We start from the raw sequence: 14,594 nt of genomic DNA, 5'->3' as shown, positions 1-14,594 counted from the left end.
GGGACAGAGTAACAGGGGCAGGGGTCTGGGGACTATGCTTTCAGGGGACATCTAGGTCAATTGGCATAACAAAGTTTATTAAGAAAATGTTCTGCATCCTACTTTGGTGAGTGGCATCTGGGGTCTTAAAAGCTAGTGAGCAGCCATCTGAGATGCATCCACTGGTCTCAGTAAAGGAGAATGAAGAACACCAAAGACACAAGGAAACAGAAAGGGACAGAAACGGCACATAAATTAGAGACTGCATCATCTTGAGACCAGAAGAACTAGATGGTGCCCATCTACCACCAATGACTGCCCTGACAGGGAACACAACAGAGAGTCCCTGATGGAGCAGGAGTAAGGTGAGTGCAGAACTCAAATTGTAATAGAAAGACCAGACTTAGTGGTCTGACTGAGACTGGAGGAATCCCAGAAAGCATGGCCCCCGGACTCTCTGTCAACCCAGAACTAAAACAATTCCCGAGGCCAACTCTTCAGACAAAGATTGGGCTGGACTGTGGGACATAAAATGATACTCATGAAGAGTGTGCTTAGCTTAAGTTGATACGTGAGGCTAGATGGGCAGCTTCTGTCTGGAGATAAGAAGGCAGAGAGGGTTAGGAGCTAGTTGAATGGACATGGGAATCGGGTGGAAAGGGGTGTGCTGTCACAGTATAGGGAGAGCAATAGGGTCGCATAACAATGCATGTATAAATTTTTGTATGGGAAACTAACTTGAAATGTAAAACTTTCACTTAAACTACAACAGTAAAAAAAAAGACGAGCATAGAGGGAAAAGGAAGTTTAGGAGATTTGAAGAGTAGGGAGAAACGGAAAATGGTGGTTTTATAGAGGCAGAGACTGAAGACATTAGGGAAGTATATTAGGAATAGTGAGCAGTGTTAAATGCCATCTAGATATTTTGGACATAAATGTAAAGACAGAGCAGGCAAATTGGTGTGAGTTTTACTGCAGCTGTTCAACTGCAGGGATAGAGTAAGGTTAAAAAGTTAAAAAAAAAGTTGCAATCCAGTCTTTCAGAAGTAGCTCGCCAGGACTTTCTTTTGAGATGCCTCTAGGTGGAGTTGAACCTCCAACCTTTCCATTAGCATCCACGTGCTTAACCATTGGCACCACCAGGGACTGTAGTAAGGTTAGTTGGGTTTAATCGTGGTTGGGGTTTTCCTAAGCAAGTGATGAAGCGAGAAAGCAGCAAGGATGCTAAAGAAATTTGCAAGGAATTGACTTTTATTCTGTGTCCTTCCAGAGTTTCATTTTGTGGATATGAGCAATTATAAATATATATGCTATTACCTTTTTTTTTTTTTTTTTAACGCAAAGGGTAGCATACTACATTATTTTCACCTAACAGTGTGTCTTGGAGAGCTTTCATATGAGTACACTGAGAGCTTCCTCATTTCTTTTTTACAGCTACATAATATTCTAATGTGTGCTTGTAGTGCTATTTATTTAGACACTTTTAATTTATGAATACTTGAATTACTCCCTGTCTTCTGCTAAAACAGAAAATATAATGAATAAACACATATTTCACATGGGTGCAAGCTTATTTGTAGTATAAATCTCCAGAAATGGGAATACTGGGTCAAAGGGCATATTAGGTCATTATTTTGATTGACATAGCCAAATTGCCCTCTGTAACAGTTGTACCAATTCATATTTGCAAAATCTGTTAATATGCCTGTTTCTCACAGTCTTGCTAAAAGAGTTTTTCAAACATTTGAAATATTGCCAATCTCATAAGTGAAAATTGATACCTCAGTTTAGTTTAATTTGCACATCTCTTATTATGAGTGAGTTGAGTATCCCTCTAGGTTTAAGAGCCATTTGTAGTCTGTGAACTGTCTCTTCATATGTTTTACCCATTGTTTTATTGGGATAGTTGTCTTTTTATGACCCATTTTTAGAGGCTCTTTATATATTCAAGAATTAACCATTTGTACATGTTACAAGTTGAATATGTTTTTCTCACTTTGCTGTTTGTATTTGGACTTAGATTATGTTGGGGTTTTTTTTTTAAGCATGCAGAAAGCTTTTGCTTGTTTGTGTTGTAGCTTTATTTATCAGTCTTTCCTTTTATGCTTCTAACTTTTGAGTCATAGTTAGAAATGACTTCCCCCACTTTAAGGTAATGAAAAAAGTCTTCATAGTTTCCATTTTTTACTTTAAATCTTTAATTCATTTGAAATTTATCTTGGTGTATGATGTGAGGTATGGAGCCCATCGATCTATCCATTCACATTATTTTAATTACTAAAACCAAAACCAAAACCAAACCCATTGCCGTCGAGTCGATTCCAACTCATAGCGACCCTACAGGACAGAGTTGAACTGCCCCATAGAGTTTCCAAGGAGCACCTGGTGGATCGAACTGCCAACCTTCTGGTTAGCAGCTGTAGCTCTTAACCACTGCCCCACCACGGCTTTTAATTACTAAGGCTTTATGATATATTTTAATACCTGGTAAGGCTTGCTCCCCCTCATTGATGCTCTGTATCTAATTTTTCTGGCTATTCTTGTTTTTCAGTAAACTGATATATTTATGAAATTGAGTCTTCCTATCCAAGAACCTTTTAAGTCTTTTCATTTGTGTAAGTCTTCTTTTTAGGTCTTTTATTGTGTGTTAACATTTTCTTTATATAAGTCTTGAACTTTTTTGATAAGTTTATTCCTAGATATGTGAAAGAATGATGATAATAATAAACCAACAAATCTAACCTGAAAATGGAGGGAAATGAGGGCATCAGGAGGGTGATGGATAGTGAAAAAATTAGTGAGGTCAATTAACTGGAGGACTGGAGAGCGTGAGGAATATGATTAGGAATTGGAGTACTAGTAGAATAAGTGAGCTAGAAGAACTCCCCACTGGGAAATATGGTCTCAAGTATTGTTTCTGAGGACTCTCAACCTTCTTGATTCATGTTCTCTTTAGTCTCTTGCCATGAGCTCAACATCTGTTTTCTCTGAACTTTAAAAATCTACTTTTCCATAGCCTACTGCTTAGGTCTAACTGTGCTTAGTGTTTTCTTCTTGGTTAATATGAATTCCAGGAGGCATGGTCTATTAATCCCGTGCAAACAGTAACCAAAGTAAAGCTGATGTAGTTATACTAATGTCAGACAAAATAGACTTTAAGTCAAGAAGCATCACCAGAGACAAAAAGGGAATAACGAAAATAGGATCACTTCAGGAGGAAGATATAACAATTCTAAATTTGTATATATATCAAATAACATAGCTTCCAAATACATAAACTGACAGAACTAAAAAAGAGAAACAGAAAAATCCAAATCATAATGAGAGATTAAACACACCTGTCTAAGTAGCTGATAGAAGAAGCAGACAAAAAAAAATCAGTAGTGATATAGATTTGAACAATATAATTGATAAACCAGACCTAATTGACATATATAGAACACTGTGCCCAAAAACTGCAGATTACGCCCTCTTTTCAAGTGTTCATGGAACATTTATAAAATTTGACCATATTTTTAGCCATAAAGCAAGTCTCAACGTATTTTAAAGGATTCAAATCATACAGCTTATATTTGCTGACAACGGTGGTGGTTAAATGGGTGTGTTCACTTTGTAAACACTCATTGAGCTGCACACTTATGATGTCTGACTCGTCTATTAAATATATTTTCCTTTTAATATGACATACTTTTCCATTGCTAGTCACAACTTCCCTTCCATCAAGTTTCAATTATGTCTATGTTATTATATTTGCCTTCTGGTGTTCATTATTTATACTCATAAAGCTCTCTAAATCCATTAAGTTCTACATGACAGGTGGGGGCAGTGGTGGTTCAGTGGTAGGATTCTTGCCTTCCGCGTGGGAGACCCAAGTTCGATTCCCAGCCAATGCACCTCAAACTCAGCCACCACCCATCTTTCAGTGGAGGCTTGCATGTTGCTATGATGCAGAACAGGTTTCAGCAGAGCTTCCAGACTAAAGACAGACTAGGAAGAAGGTCTGGCAATCTACTTCCCAAAATCAGCCCGTGAAAACCCTATCGATTACAACAGTATAATTTCATTGTACATGGGGTTGCAATGAATTGGCCAACTGGATGGCAGCAAACAACAATATGACAGGTACTTTGAATGTTATCCCATTAAACTCTCACAATACAAGGAAATCAGTCTATGACCCCCATTTTACTCATTTACAGATAAGGAAAATGAATCAGAATAGTTAAAAGTAACTTGCAGTGACCACTCAGTAGCATTAAGCCATACCTGGAACTCCAAACTTTGTAACTCATAGATAGCCTTTGCCCTTTCCACAATAGCATCCTACCATTCATGAGTATTGTTCCCAACTTTCTCCTTTGCATTTTTTCCCCTTGGAATCCGTAAACACTTTAATAAAAATTCAACATCTACTAAGTATCTCCTCTGTGCCAAGGTGTGGTTTAATCGTTGGCCAATACAAAAATGAAATAAACAGTCCCTCCTCTTAAAGAGCCCAAACTAAAGGCAGAGAGCCACACAAGTTATAATGCAGTGTGATAAGTGCTACAGTAGAGGTGTGTACCTCATCCACGGTCTCCTTCATGGAATTCAAGTATATAGTTTTATCTGATTATTTTTCTCCCTTCTTCTTCAGTTTAAAAGCCCTCTTGATGTAGGACTGCACATCTCCTGCCAAATACATTCTTCTAATTCTTGTGAAATTCAGACTGCTGGGACAAAGGAGATTGGAAGCTCCCCAAACAGGGGAAATAGTGAGTGAAGGCCAGCATCAGGAAGGAAGAGGGTCTACTTAAGGAGACCAGCCTGATGGGAGCAGGCACTGGAAGATAAGTTTAAAAAGGCACAGAGTGACTCCAGATCTAGATTACAGATTGCTCAAAAGGCCAGGCTGAGTCTCTGTTTGAAGCACTACGCAACAAGGACCTATTGTAAATCATCAACTCTGACCGATAAGATAAAAGTGTTATTTTAAGATTGAGCAGGCAGTGATGTTTCAGAAAGGCTGAAATTAGAAGACTCTGAAGGCTGGGCAGCTAGTGAGCCACAACAAACCCCTACTAAGAACCCATGGTGCCGGGCATTGGATGTAAGACAATGGCAGACAGTTCCTGCCTTTGAGGAGCTCACAATCAGTTGGGAGAGACATGCAAACCAGCAATGAAAGTGTAGTGTAGATATGACGACACATGTATGTGATAAGCCAAACCTGGGATAGATGAAGTATGCAGAAGGGGAAGGGATCTTGGAAAAACAGATAATGCGGAGGTGTTGTCTGACCTCCTCTACCTTCACAAGGGGGAGTAGAATCAAGATCAACAGCCCAAGTCTAATTCCTATGAGGCAGAGGTCAGACACACCTCTCTCTCCGACCTTTTTACCAATTCTGCCACCAACCATCCTCCCACAGCCCTCTCTACTCCCATGATGGGTTCAATAATTCACTGCAATGGCCACACAGAACTCAGACAATACTCACGATTATGCCGTTTATTAGAGAAGTAATAGGTTACAATTCAGTATCAGAAATGACTGAGGATACAGTTCTTCCATCCGGATGATCTCTTCTCAGGCCTCTCCCTGGCCCTTGGCTTCTTGGTCTGAGGCCTTTTGGACCTCTTAGGCCTCTTGGGCCAGCCTGGCCTCTGCTCTTCTCGGGCAAGTGTTACAAGGCTCTTTTAGCTCTGCCAAGAAGCACCTGGAGGCACCTCACTGCCCCAATAAGCCTTGGCCTGAAGGCAGTCAATTCTGTGACTCCATCGGCAAGCTAGCTCCACCAATAAGTGCCCAGAAGCACCCCAGTCCACCAGCAAGCCTCCTGCCAGAAGGTGCCCAGCTTTCTTGCTCCATGGGCCAGAAAGCCCACTGTACTGCCTCCTGCTGGCCTTCTGGTTTGGCTGCCTCTGCTGCTGCCATTTCTCTGCCGCTGCTTCTCACTGTTTCTGGTGTTACAGCTCTCTCTCTGCCTCCTGGGTGTAGGAGATTCTCAGCGCAGGGATCCTGGGTCCAAAGGACGCACTCTACTCGTAGCCCTTTTTTCTCAGTGGTAGTAAGGTCCCCCTCTGTTCTGTGATTGGCTCTCTTTTAAGCCTAGCAAGATGGCAAAATTGACCAGTCTCCTCATTAGGGTTCCACACACTTTATTTGTATGGTCCCACCCCCACCTGCGGGGTGCACCATATTCCATTCACCTTATTTACATTATTACCAAGCTATCCAATCCCCTTGGTGGGCCACAAGCACCTTATTTTCACAGCCCCACCCAGTCATTTAGTGGGAGTTACAAAGACTCTGACTAGAAGGGCCATATTAAGTATTAAGTAATTCACTGTACCGCGGATCTAATTAAGTATGAGAAGGAAAGCAGAAGTAGGTATCCCACAATTGCATATATCTGGTAAACTCTAGATCTTCAGCCTCACTGGCTGACATATTGTCAGCTGTGAGGAAAGGGAAAGAGAACTTTGAAAGGTAAGGTAATGGGTTGGAACAGCCCATCAGGGTTATGAACCTAAAAATTAATGAGGGAGAAAGAAGAATGTTTTCTCAACAATGATCAAACCAGAGGGCATGGTCATGTACAGGACCTGGTCACTTTACTTCTAGGATTTTCTTTAACCCTGCACAGCTATTAAATTGAGGAAAGAAAACAGTATGAGTTGGCAGGCGAGAAAGGGGGCTTTAGAAAACTAATTTATGGTCATAAAAGATAGAAAGCAGCTGCTCAGAAAGAGAGAGGGGATGGAATTGACTGGAAAGAGGCCAAGGGAAATTCCTGAGAATTACAGTGTTCTATATCTTGGTTTGGGTGGTGGTTACAAGGAAGCATACAAATGTCAAAACTCAATGAACTGAACACTTAAGAACTGTGCATTTTATTGTAGGTAAAGTATGCCTCAGTAATAATAATAATAAAAGGAATAATAAAAGACTCGTGGAGAGGGATTAGAACAGTTAAGACTCAAAGAAAGAAGGAAATTAGACCTCAGGAAAAACTTCCCAACTAGTCTGAGAATGAAAGGGAAAGGGATTTGGATATTTGGCGAAAGGTTAACTCACACCTACTGCTTGCCGGACCCTAAGCTAGATGCTTTCGCATATTTCAACTTTACCTCCAGACCCAACGATGTCTGGCTAACCTCAGATAATAATATATTGTGATTAGCCCAGGGAGAGAGTAAGGCTCTGGGACAGAGAAGCTGAAGAGCCAGAGGAATGGGAGATTTTATAGAGTATGGAGTGTGGACAGTGCAATAAAAGGTGTAGGAGGACTGGGTACTTTCCAGAAGGGAGAAAGGAAGAGGAGAGAGGGACGAGAGAAAGGCGAGGAAGGAGGAAATGTCTGAAGGAATTTCTTCAGAAAATTGGGTCCATCTTTGACCCAGCGTTCTCTTCCATGGATAAAGGAATAAAATTTAAAAAATCAAACTTACGTTAAAATCCTGTCATCAAAATATGAAAAAGGTCTGGAAGGATATGTATCAAATTATGCATGATGCTACAGGAAAGTTACATACCTATTTTGTAGTGTTGAATTTTGTTTCAGTAAGCATGTGCTGGTTTCATTTTTTTTAACCAATTAAATTTTGTTAAGTCTAGTGTGGAATCTGAGAACAATGTTGATAAGAACTGTGACCTGTTTTTGGTGGCACAGGAAGGGGTCCTAACCCCTGTTATCTGTGTCAGACACACCTATAGGGATGAAGAGTGCCCTCCATTCCCTCACTCAACAGCCTGAGGACGGTCCTCTCTCATTTCCTCAACCCAATGACAAAGTCTGAGGGAAGTGAGGTTGGGAGTGAGGACCCGAAGGTCTAGACCAAGGGTTGGAAAATTTTTATGTAAAGGGTCAGTGTCATGAATTGAATTGTGTCCCCCAAAAATACCTGTCAACTTGGCTGGGTCATGATTCCCAGTATTTATAACTGTTCCATTTTGTAATCTGATGTGATTTCCTTATGTGTTGTAAGTTCAATCACTATTATCTAATAAGATGGATTAGTGGCAGGTTTACTGACAAGGTATACAAAATTGGATAGTGTCTTAAGCCAATCTCTTTTGAGATATAAAAGAGAGAAGTAAGCAGAGACACATGGGAACCTCACACCACCAAGAAAGCAGTGCCGGGAGCAGAGCGCGTCCTTTGGACCTGAGGTTCCTGCACAGAGAGGCTCCCAGACCAAAGGAAGATTGATGACATGGACCTTCCTCCAGAGCTGACAGAGAAAGTGTTCCCCTAGAGCTGATGCCCTGAATTTGGACTTGTAGCCTACTAGACTGTGAGAGAATAAATTTCTGTTTGTTAAAGCCATCCACTTATGGCACTTCTGTTATAGCAGCACTAGATGACTAAGACAGTTAGATAGTAAATATCTTAGGCTTTGCAGAACATACAGTCTCTGTTGCAACTACTCTGCCATTTTAGTGCAAAAGCACTTATGGACAATAAGTACAAGAATAACAGTGGTTCCCACTCCTGACAGCATGTTAGACTCACCTGAGGGGCTTATAAAACCACTAACGCTCAGATTCTGAATCTGAGATGGGGCTCAAGCTTTTTTTTTTTTTTTTTTCCTGCTATCCACGTGATTCTGATGTGCATCCTGGGCTGAAAACAACTGTTCCAGGAGAATTTTTGTTGTTGTTAGCGGCCATTGAGTTGTTCCTGACTCTTGGCAACCCCATACACAACAGAACAACACCCCGCCCAGTCCTGCACCATCCCTGTGGCAACTGATCAGACTGTTATGACCCATAGAGTTTTCAATGGCTGATTTTCAGAAGTAGATCACCAGGTCTTTTTTCCTAGTCCGTCTTCATCTGTGTGATGGTTAATGTTATGTGTCAGCCTGGCTAGACTCTGGTTCTCAGTAGTTTGGCAGACAGTATGTAACCACCTCCCATTTTGTGATCAAATGTGAGCAGCTGTAAAAGATAGTAGTAGTAGCATCAGAACCTGTCTAACTTCTGGGGGGATAATAACCAGGATCAGCCCAAAGCTAATTCCTATGAGGTGGAGGTCAGACATACCTCCACTCTCCAAACTTTTTACCAACTTTGACACCAGCCATCCCTCCCACGGCACTCTCTCCTTCTCTACTGGGTTCGATAATTCATTGCAATGGCCACAGAGAACTCACAGATCATACTTACAGTTAAGTGGTTTATTTAGGAAGTAACAAGGTACAAGGCAAGATCAGGAAGCACGCAGGCAAAGTCTGGCAGGCTCCCCTGAAGTGGAGAACACATCCCTCCCCTCTTCAGTGCAGGACAGCTCTCTCAGCACTGCAAACAAGCCGGCCCTTCTCTCTGCCATGCATGTCCCCTCTCAGCCATGCACACCTCCTCTTGGCCCCCTCAGGACAGGTTTCCTCTCAGGCCCCTGAGGACAGGCCTCTCTGCCTTCAGCCTCTCCACTGCCAACCGACCCAGCTCACAGCCAGTGGAGCAGTTTTGTTCAGCTCTCTTAGTTGCATTCCTAGCAGCACGTTTCTGCTGTCACCATCAACTCTGCCGCAGCGCCCCTTCTGGGCCTCTTGCTATCTAGCTTCAGTGTCACAGCTCTTGACCTGTATGACAGCCCTTTTAGGAGGTTCCTTGCCTCTTCTCTCTCTGCTACTTCTCTCTTCTTCCTTCCTTCTGCTTCTGTCTGCTAACTTTTGAGGGGATAGCTGCATATATAAGCAAACTCCTTGTCAATTTCAAGGCATGGCCCTCCCACCAGGGCCACAAACTGACCAATCCCCTTTTGGGAGGCCACAGATACTTCATTTGCATAGTAGGCTATAGTCACTTAGTTTGCGTAGTCTATAGTCACTTCAAAGGAGCCCCGGTGGTGCAGTGGTTAAACACTCAGCTGATGACCAAAAGGTCGGTGGTTCAAACCCATCAGCTGCTCTGTGGGAGAAAGATATGGCAGTCTGCTTCTGTAAAGATTACAGCCTAGGAAACCCTATAGGGCAGTTCTGCTTTGGCCTATAGGGTCGCTATGAGTCAGCATCAACTTGACTGCAGACGGTTTGGTTTTTTGGTTTCATAGTCAATTAATTCGCATAATATATTGACCAGTCCGTGTAAGCTGCATACCAATCATAGGGCAGGCTGCAGCCCAGGACCAGACAAAAAGTATCAAACCATCTGTCACGGATTGAATTATGTCCCCCCAAAAATGTGTGTATCAGTTTGGCTGGGCCATGATTCCCAGTATTGTGTGATTTCCCATATGTGGTAAATCCTGCCTCTATGATGTTAATGAGGAAGGGTGGGCGGCAGTTGTGTTAGTGAGGCAGGACTCAATTTACAAGACTGGATTGTGTCCTGAGGCAATCTCCTCAGATGTAAAAGACAGAAGTGAGCAGTGAGACAGGGGGACCTCATACCATCAAGAAAGCAGTGCCGGGAGCAGAGCGTGTCCTTTGGACCGGGGTCCCTGCACGGAGAAGCTCCTAGTCTGGGGGAAAACTGATGAGAAGGCCGAGAGAGAGAGAAAGCCTTCCCCTGGAGCTGACGCCCTGAATTTGGCCTTTTAGCCTACTTTAACTGTGAGGAAAAAAACTTCTCTTTGTTAAAACCATCCACCTGTGGTATTTCTGTTGGAGTGACACTAGGTGACTAAGACACCATCCTTGTTTACAGCTTATCCAGGAAATGTCAATCAACTTTGACAAAAGTAACAAACCCTCCGGGGTAGAAAACTAGGGCAAAGGTAACTCCCCTGGGCCTGGGGGGTGGGGGGGAATCTTTCAAGCTGTTTTCCAAAGAACCAAAGGAAAAGGCCACATAAAGGAACTCATTTCACCACAGCAGCCAATCAGTTGGAAGAAGAGTTTCCTTGGGGGTGTGACCTGCATCCATGATGTAAACGGATGTTCTGGCAAATCTCTCTCAGTCCTGCATTCGTCTCATCATAGTCTGACCTCCCCTCTTGGGACTTGAGAAGCCTTCAGCCTGCCGCCTAAACTGCAGATTTTGGATTCACCAGCTCCCACAACCCCGTGAAGCAGCAGCCTGCAGCCTGACTTCCAGATTTTGGGTTTGTCAGCCCCTGTAACCAGGTGAGTCAGGAGAAGCCTCCAGCCTGCCACCTACTGACAGATTTGGGACTCGCCAGCCTCCACAACTGCATGAACAGTTTCCTCAAAATAAATCTTTCTCTATACGTATATGTACACTTCACTGGTTTTTCTCCTCTGGAGAATCCAGCCTAAGACATTTGGTACCAGGAGTGATTCTAGAGGAACAAAATCTTAAGGATGAGTTTCCTGAATTGGTTCTCAAGACTGGCACATCTTAAAGGCACTAATGACTCTCTCTAGTAGTGAAGAGGGCGCTGGTAATCCATGACGTGAGGTGACAATAGAAATATGCGAAGTATCACCACCATTGGATCAAATGTTTGTGAGACAAGACTCTGAGTGATCGTGTATTTGATGCTTTCCAGCCTTTTTGTTAGACTGACAAGTATGAAGAAGCTGGGTGGTTGGTCCTACTTTCACTAGACAAAGTGGAGAAAGAAAGGAATGAGCTCAGGGCTTCAGAGTCACAGCTCAGGCACCGCATAAAAGAACCATGACCAGCTGAAGGCAAAGGGGATACGGAATGTGTGGTGGAAGAAGGTAGTTCTAAATACCAGCTATGACTGTGTGACTAATTGCAGAAACGAGGACTGTAATTGTTATGAGTATCTCTGCCTTGTTTTGTTATACATATGTGTACATAACCCATAACTCATTGCCTTTGAGTCGATTCTGACTCCTAGTGACCCTACAGGACAGAGCAGAACCACCCCATAGGGTTTCCAAGGAGTGGTTGGTGGACTTGAACTGCCAACCTTTTGGGTAGCAGCCATAGTTCTTAACCACTAAGTCACCAGGGCTCCTGTGTGTACATAGATATGTGTATATAATAAATATCTTTGTTTTCTTCCTTCCCTGATCCCATTACTCATTATAAAATATAAGATGTAAACAGGGCTAGTGTGTTTTTTGGTTGTACACGTTAGTTGTACCATGTTCAGCACAAGTATTACTCTGTAATTGTCTTTATTTAGAGATGATGTATGGTTTAAGGAGGTGTGTATAGACGCCAAGTTGACAAGGGGTGGACTGTGATGGTTAATGTCAATTTGGCTAGGCTGTAATTCTCAGTGGTTTGCCAGATAACTATTTAATCATCTCCCACTTTGTAATCCGATGTGAGCAGCCAATCAGTTGGAAGAGGAGTTTCCTTGGGGGTGTGGCCTGCATCCATGATATAAATGGATGTTCTGGCAAAGCTCTCTCTCTCTTGATCCTGCATTCGTCTCATAGTCTGACCTCCAGCTCTTGGGACAAGAAGAGCTTGACCTGCAGATTTTGGGTTCATTAGCCCCTGCAACTGCGTGAATCAGAAGCCTCCAGCCTGCTGCCTGACTCACGGATTTGGGACTTGCCAGCCTCCACAATTGTGTGAGTCATTTCCTCAAAATAAATCTTTCTATATATATTTATATATACACTTCACTGGTTTTGGTCCTCTAGAGAACCCAACCTAAGACAGTCTGGTAGCTCCACTGAAACCTGTTCACCATCATAGCAACACATGGCCTCCACTGACAGATGAGTGGTGGCTGTACATGAAGTGCATTGGTCAGGAATCAAACCTGGGTCTCCTGCATGTCTCCTGCATGGAAGGCGAGAATTCTACCACTGAACCAAGCACTGCCTCTGAAGAACTGTAGTCTCTCAATAAAAGCTGCTGGTATCTACCTGGGGAAAGGTCCCTGGGAGGTGCAAGTGGTTTGCTCTCGACTAACCCGAAGGGTGGCAGTTCAAACCCATCCAGCAGCACCACAGAAGGCCTTGTGATCTGTTTCTATAAAGATTACAGCGAAGAAAACCCTATGGAGCAGTTCTACTCTGTAACACATGGGGTCGCCATGAGTCAGAATCGACTTGATGGTGATGAATTTGGTTTGGTTTGTTTTTTTTTTTTTTTAAATGTATTGTGGGGTGGGGAAGGTTGTGGGTAGATAAACACTGGAAGGAGACAGGACCCAGGGCTGAGTTGAAGTCTAGGTTAAGACTGGACCTGTTTTCAGTCCATATGACAAATTAAATGCTTCCAAGACTTTGATTAAATGCTCTTTATTTGATTTTTGGTGTGCATGGCACTACAAGGAGTTGCCCAACCCAGCAAGTCAGCCCCTTCCTCACTTCTAGTAAAGGTCACCACGGAGTGTCATTTGAGAGGAAGAGGGTGCAATCAGTAAACCATCGTCTAACCCATCTTCTCCAACCATTCTCTATAGGCCCCAGCGTAGTTGCAAGCCCTGTGGAGACAAAGAGGGGTGAGGGAAGGACAGGCCCTGGAGGGAGTCCCCAGTCACTCCCCAGCTAGCCATCTACTCCATACCCAGTGTATCCAAGGCCCCTGGCCAACTGTGTGGCCTGGAATCCCCTCTTGCCCAGATGACAGAAGAAAATGAGGTTCTTATCTTCCAGCTTTGGCTTCTCAGCAGAGTACAAAGCCTGGAAAGCAGCTGGCTCCATCTGCAGGGCACTTTCCAGCTCAGACACTGGAAGGATGAGTCAAGAGGAGAGAATGGAAAGCAGGCAGGAAGGGCTGGACCCTGGTGGTCAAACAAATGTTCACGGGGCCACAAAACACACCCACAAACCCCACCAACACAAAGTGGCTCCCAACCTCAAGGACCAGAAACAGCCACCCCTGCAGGCACTACTCCACCCAACAACCTTTGAACGGGAGCCACTTCGTAAGGAGGAAGAGCGGGCAGATTCTGGCACACAGCCTCAGGGAGGTCACCTGATCTGCCACTCTCTTCACCGCCTGTTATCCCCTCAAACTGGATGGGCCAGTTCCGCTGCCAAGACCCACCTCCAATCAGCCCTTCTCTAGGGAAGCTTAGGGGTGGCTTAAGGGAACTCAGGACCCCCGTAACCAGTGCCTTCCCCGCGCCACCGTACCTGAGGTCCCATTAGCTACTACTATCTTCCTTGACAGTCTTTATTCCACCACCAGGGCGTCCCCTCTCAATCCCATACCCGGGATATTAAGCGCCCCTGGGATGGTCCCGGCCGCAGCCTCCTCCCGGGATCGCACGTCGATGAGGCGGGCCCGGCCCGAGGATAGGAGCGAACGGAGTTCAAGGAACGAGACCGTGGGCACTGAGGAGGGGAGCACGAGACGCTTGAGGAGAGGGGGTCACGGCACGGCACCGCGGAGCCCCCTCACCAGCAGCGCCCTGTCCTGGTGGAGCAAGGGTGCATGCGGACCTCTCAGCAAAACCCCTTCGCTCGCCCCTGCACCTCCACCTCCACCCAAGGGGCGCCCCACAGGTACCTCCAGCCATGGTGCGTGCCGTGATCAATCGCAGAAGAGAAGCCCCAAGCCGGCAGGTCGCCTTCCGCAGCATCTCCCCCGCCCGTCCCGGCACCAAGACCGGAACCGGAAGTCATTGCACCGCCTCCCGGACCGCCCCCGCAGCCCCCGTTGGCTGTGCTGCCGACAACGCTCACCAGCAAAATGTTGTGATTGCCCGGCGTGGCCCGGAAACACTACACCGGTCTGGGCCAGGTACCAGGGTTCAGAGTACCCAGTGCAGCAGCCCACTCCAC

General features: G+C 44.5%; 1 protein-coding gene across 1 annotated transcript; it reads right to left on the bottom strand.

Moving 5' to 3' along the window:
• Positions 1–13,090: 13,090 nt before the first annotated feature.
• Positions 13,091–14,409, bottom strand: TSTD1 (thiosulfate sulfurtransferase like domain containing 1). Its single transcript, XM_012559629.2, has 4 exons — positions 14,320–14,409; positions 14,022–14,144; positions 13,372–13,534; positions 13,091–13,288 (listed from the first exon to the last, which is right to left on the bottom strand). Exons 1-4 carry the CDS (start codon positions 14,390–14,392, stop codon positions 13,237–13,239), a joined length of 411 nt encoding a protein of 136 aa, XP_012415083.2. The 5' UTR covers positions 14,393–14,409; the 3' UTR covers positions 13,091–13,236.
• Between the last annotated feature and the right edge of the window lie 185 nt (positions 14,410–14,594).

Source organism: Trichechus manatus, unplaced genomic scaffold (assembly GCF_000243295.1).
Source record: "Trichechus manatus latirostris isolate Lorelei unplaced genomic scaffold, TriManLat1.0 scaffold00288, whole genome shotgun sequence".
NCBI classification, from domain to species: Eukaryota; Metazoa; Chordata; class Mammalia; order Sirenia; family Trichechidae; genus Trichechus; species Trichechus manatus.
The sequence above is the reverse complement of the archived record's forward strand: the minus strand, read 5'-3'. Positions and strand labels throughout refer to the sequence as shown.

What these genes read in the sequence shown, in the direction of transcription:
- TSTD1 (XM_012559629.2), bottom strand. Translation starts at nt 14,392, where the DNA reads ATGCTGCGGAAGGCGACCTGCCGGCTTGGGGCTTCTCTTCTGCGATTG. An exon ending in GGCACGCACCATGGCTGGAG is followed by an intron (nt 14,145 to 14,319) that starts GTACCTGTGGGG and finishes TCCCCTCCTCAG; the next exon opens with TGCCCACGGTCTCGTTCCTT. An exon ending in AGGGGCCTTGGATACACTGG is followed by an intron (nt 13,289 to 13,371) that starts GTATGGAGTAGA and finishes TTGTCTCCACAG; the next exon opens with GGCTTGCAACTACGCTGGGG.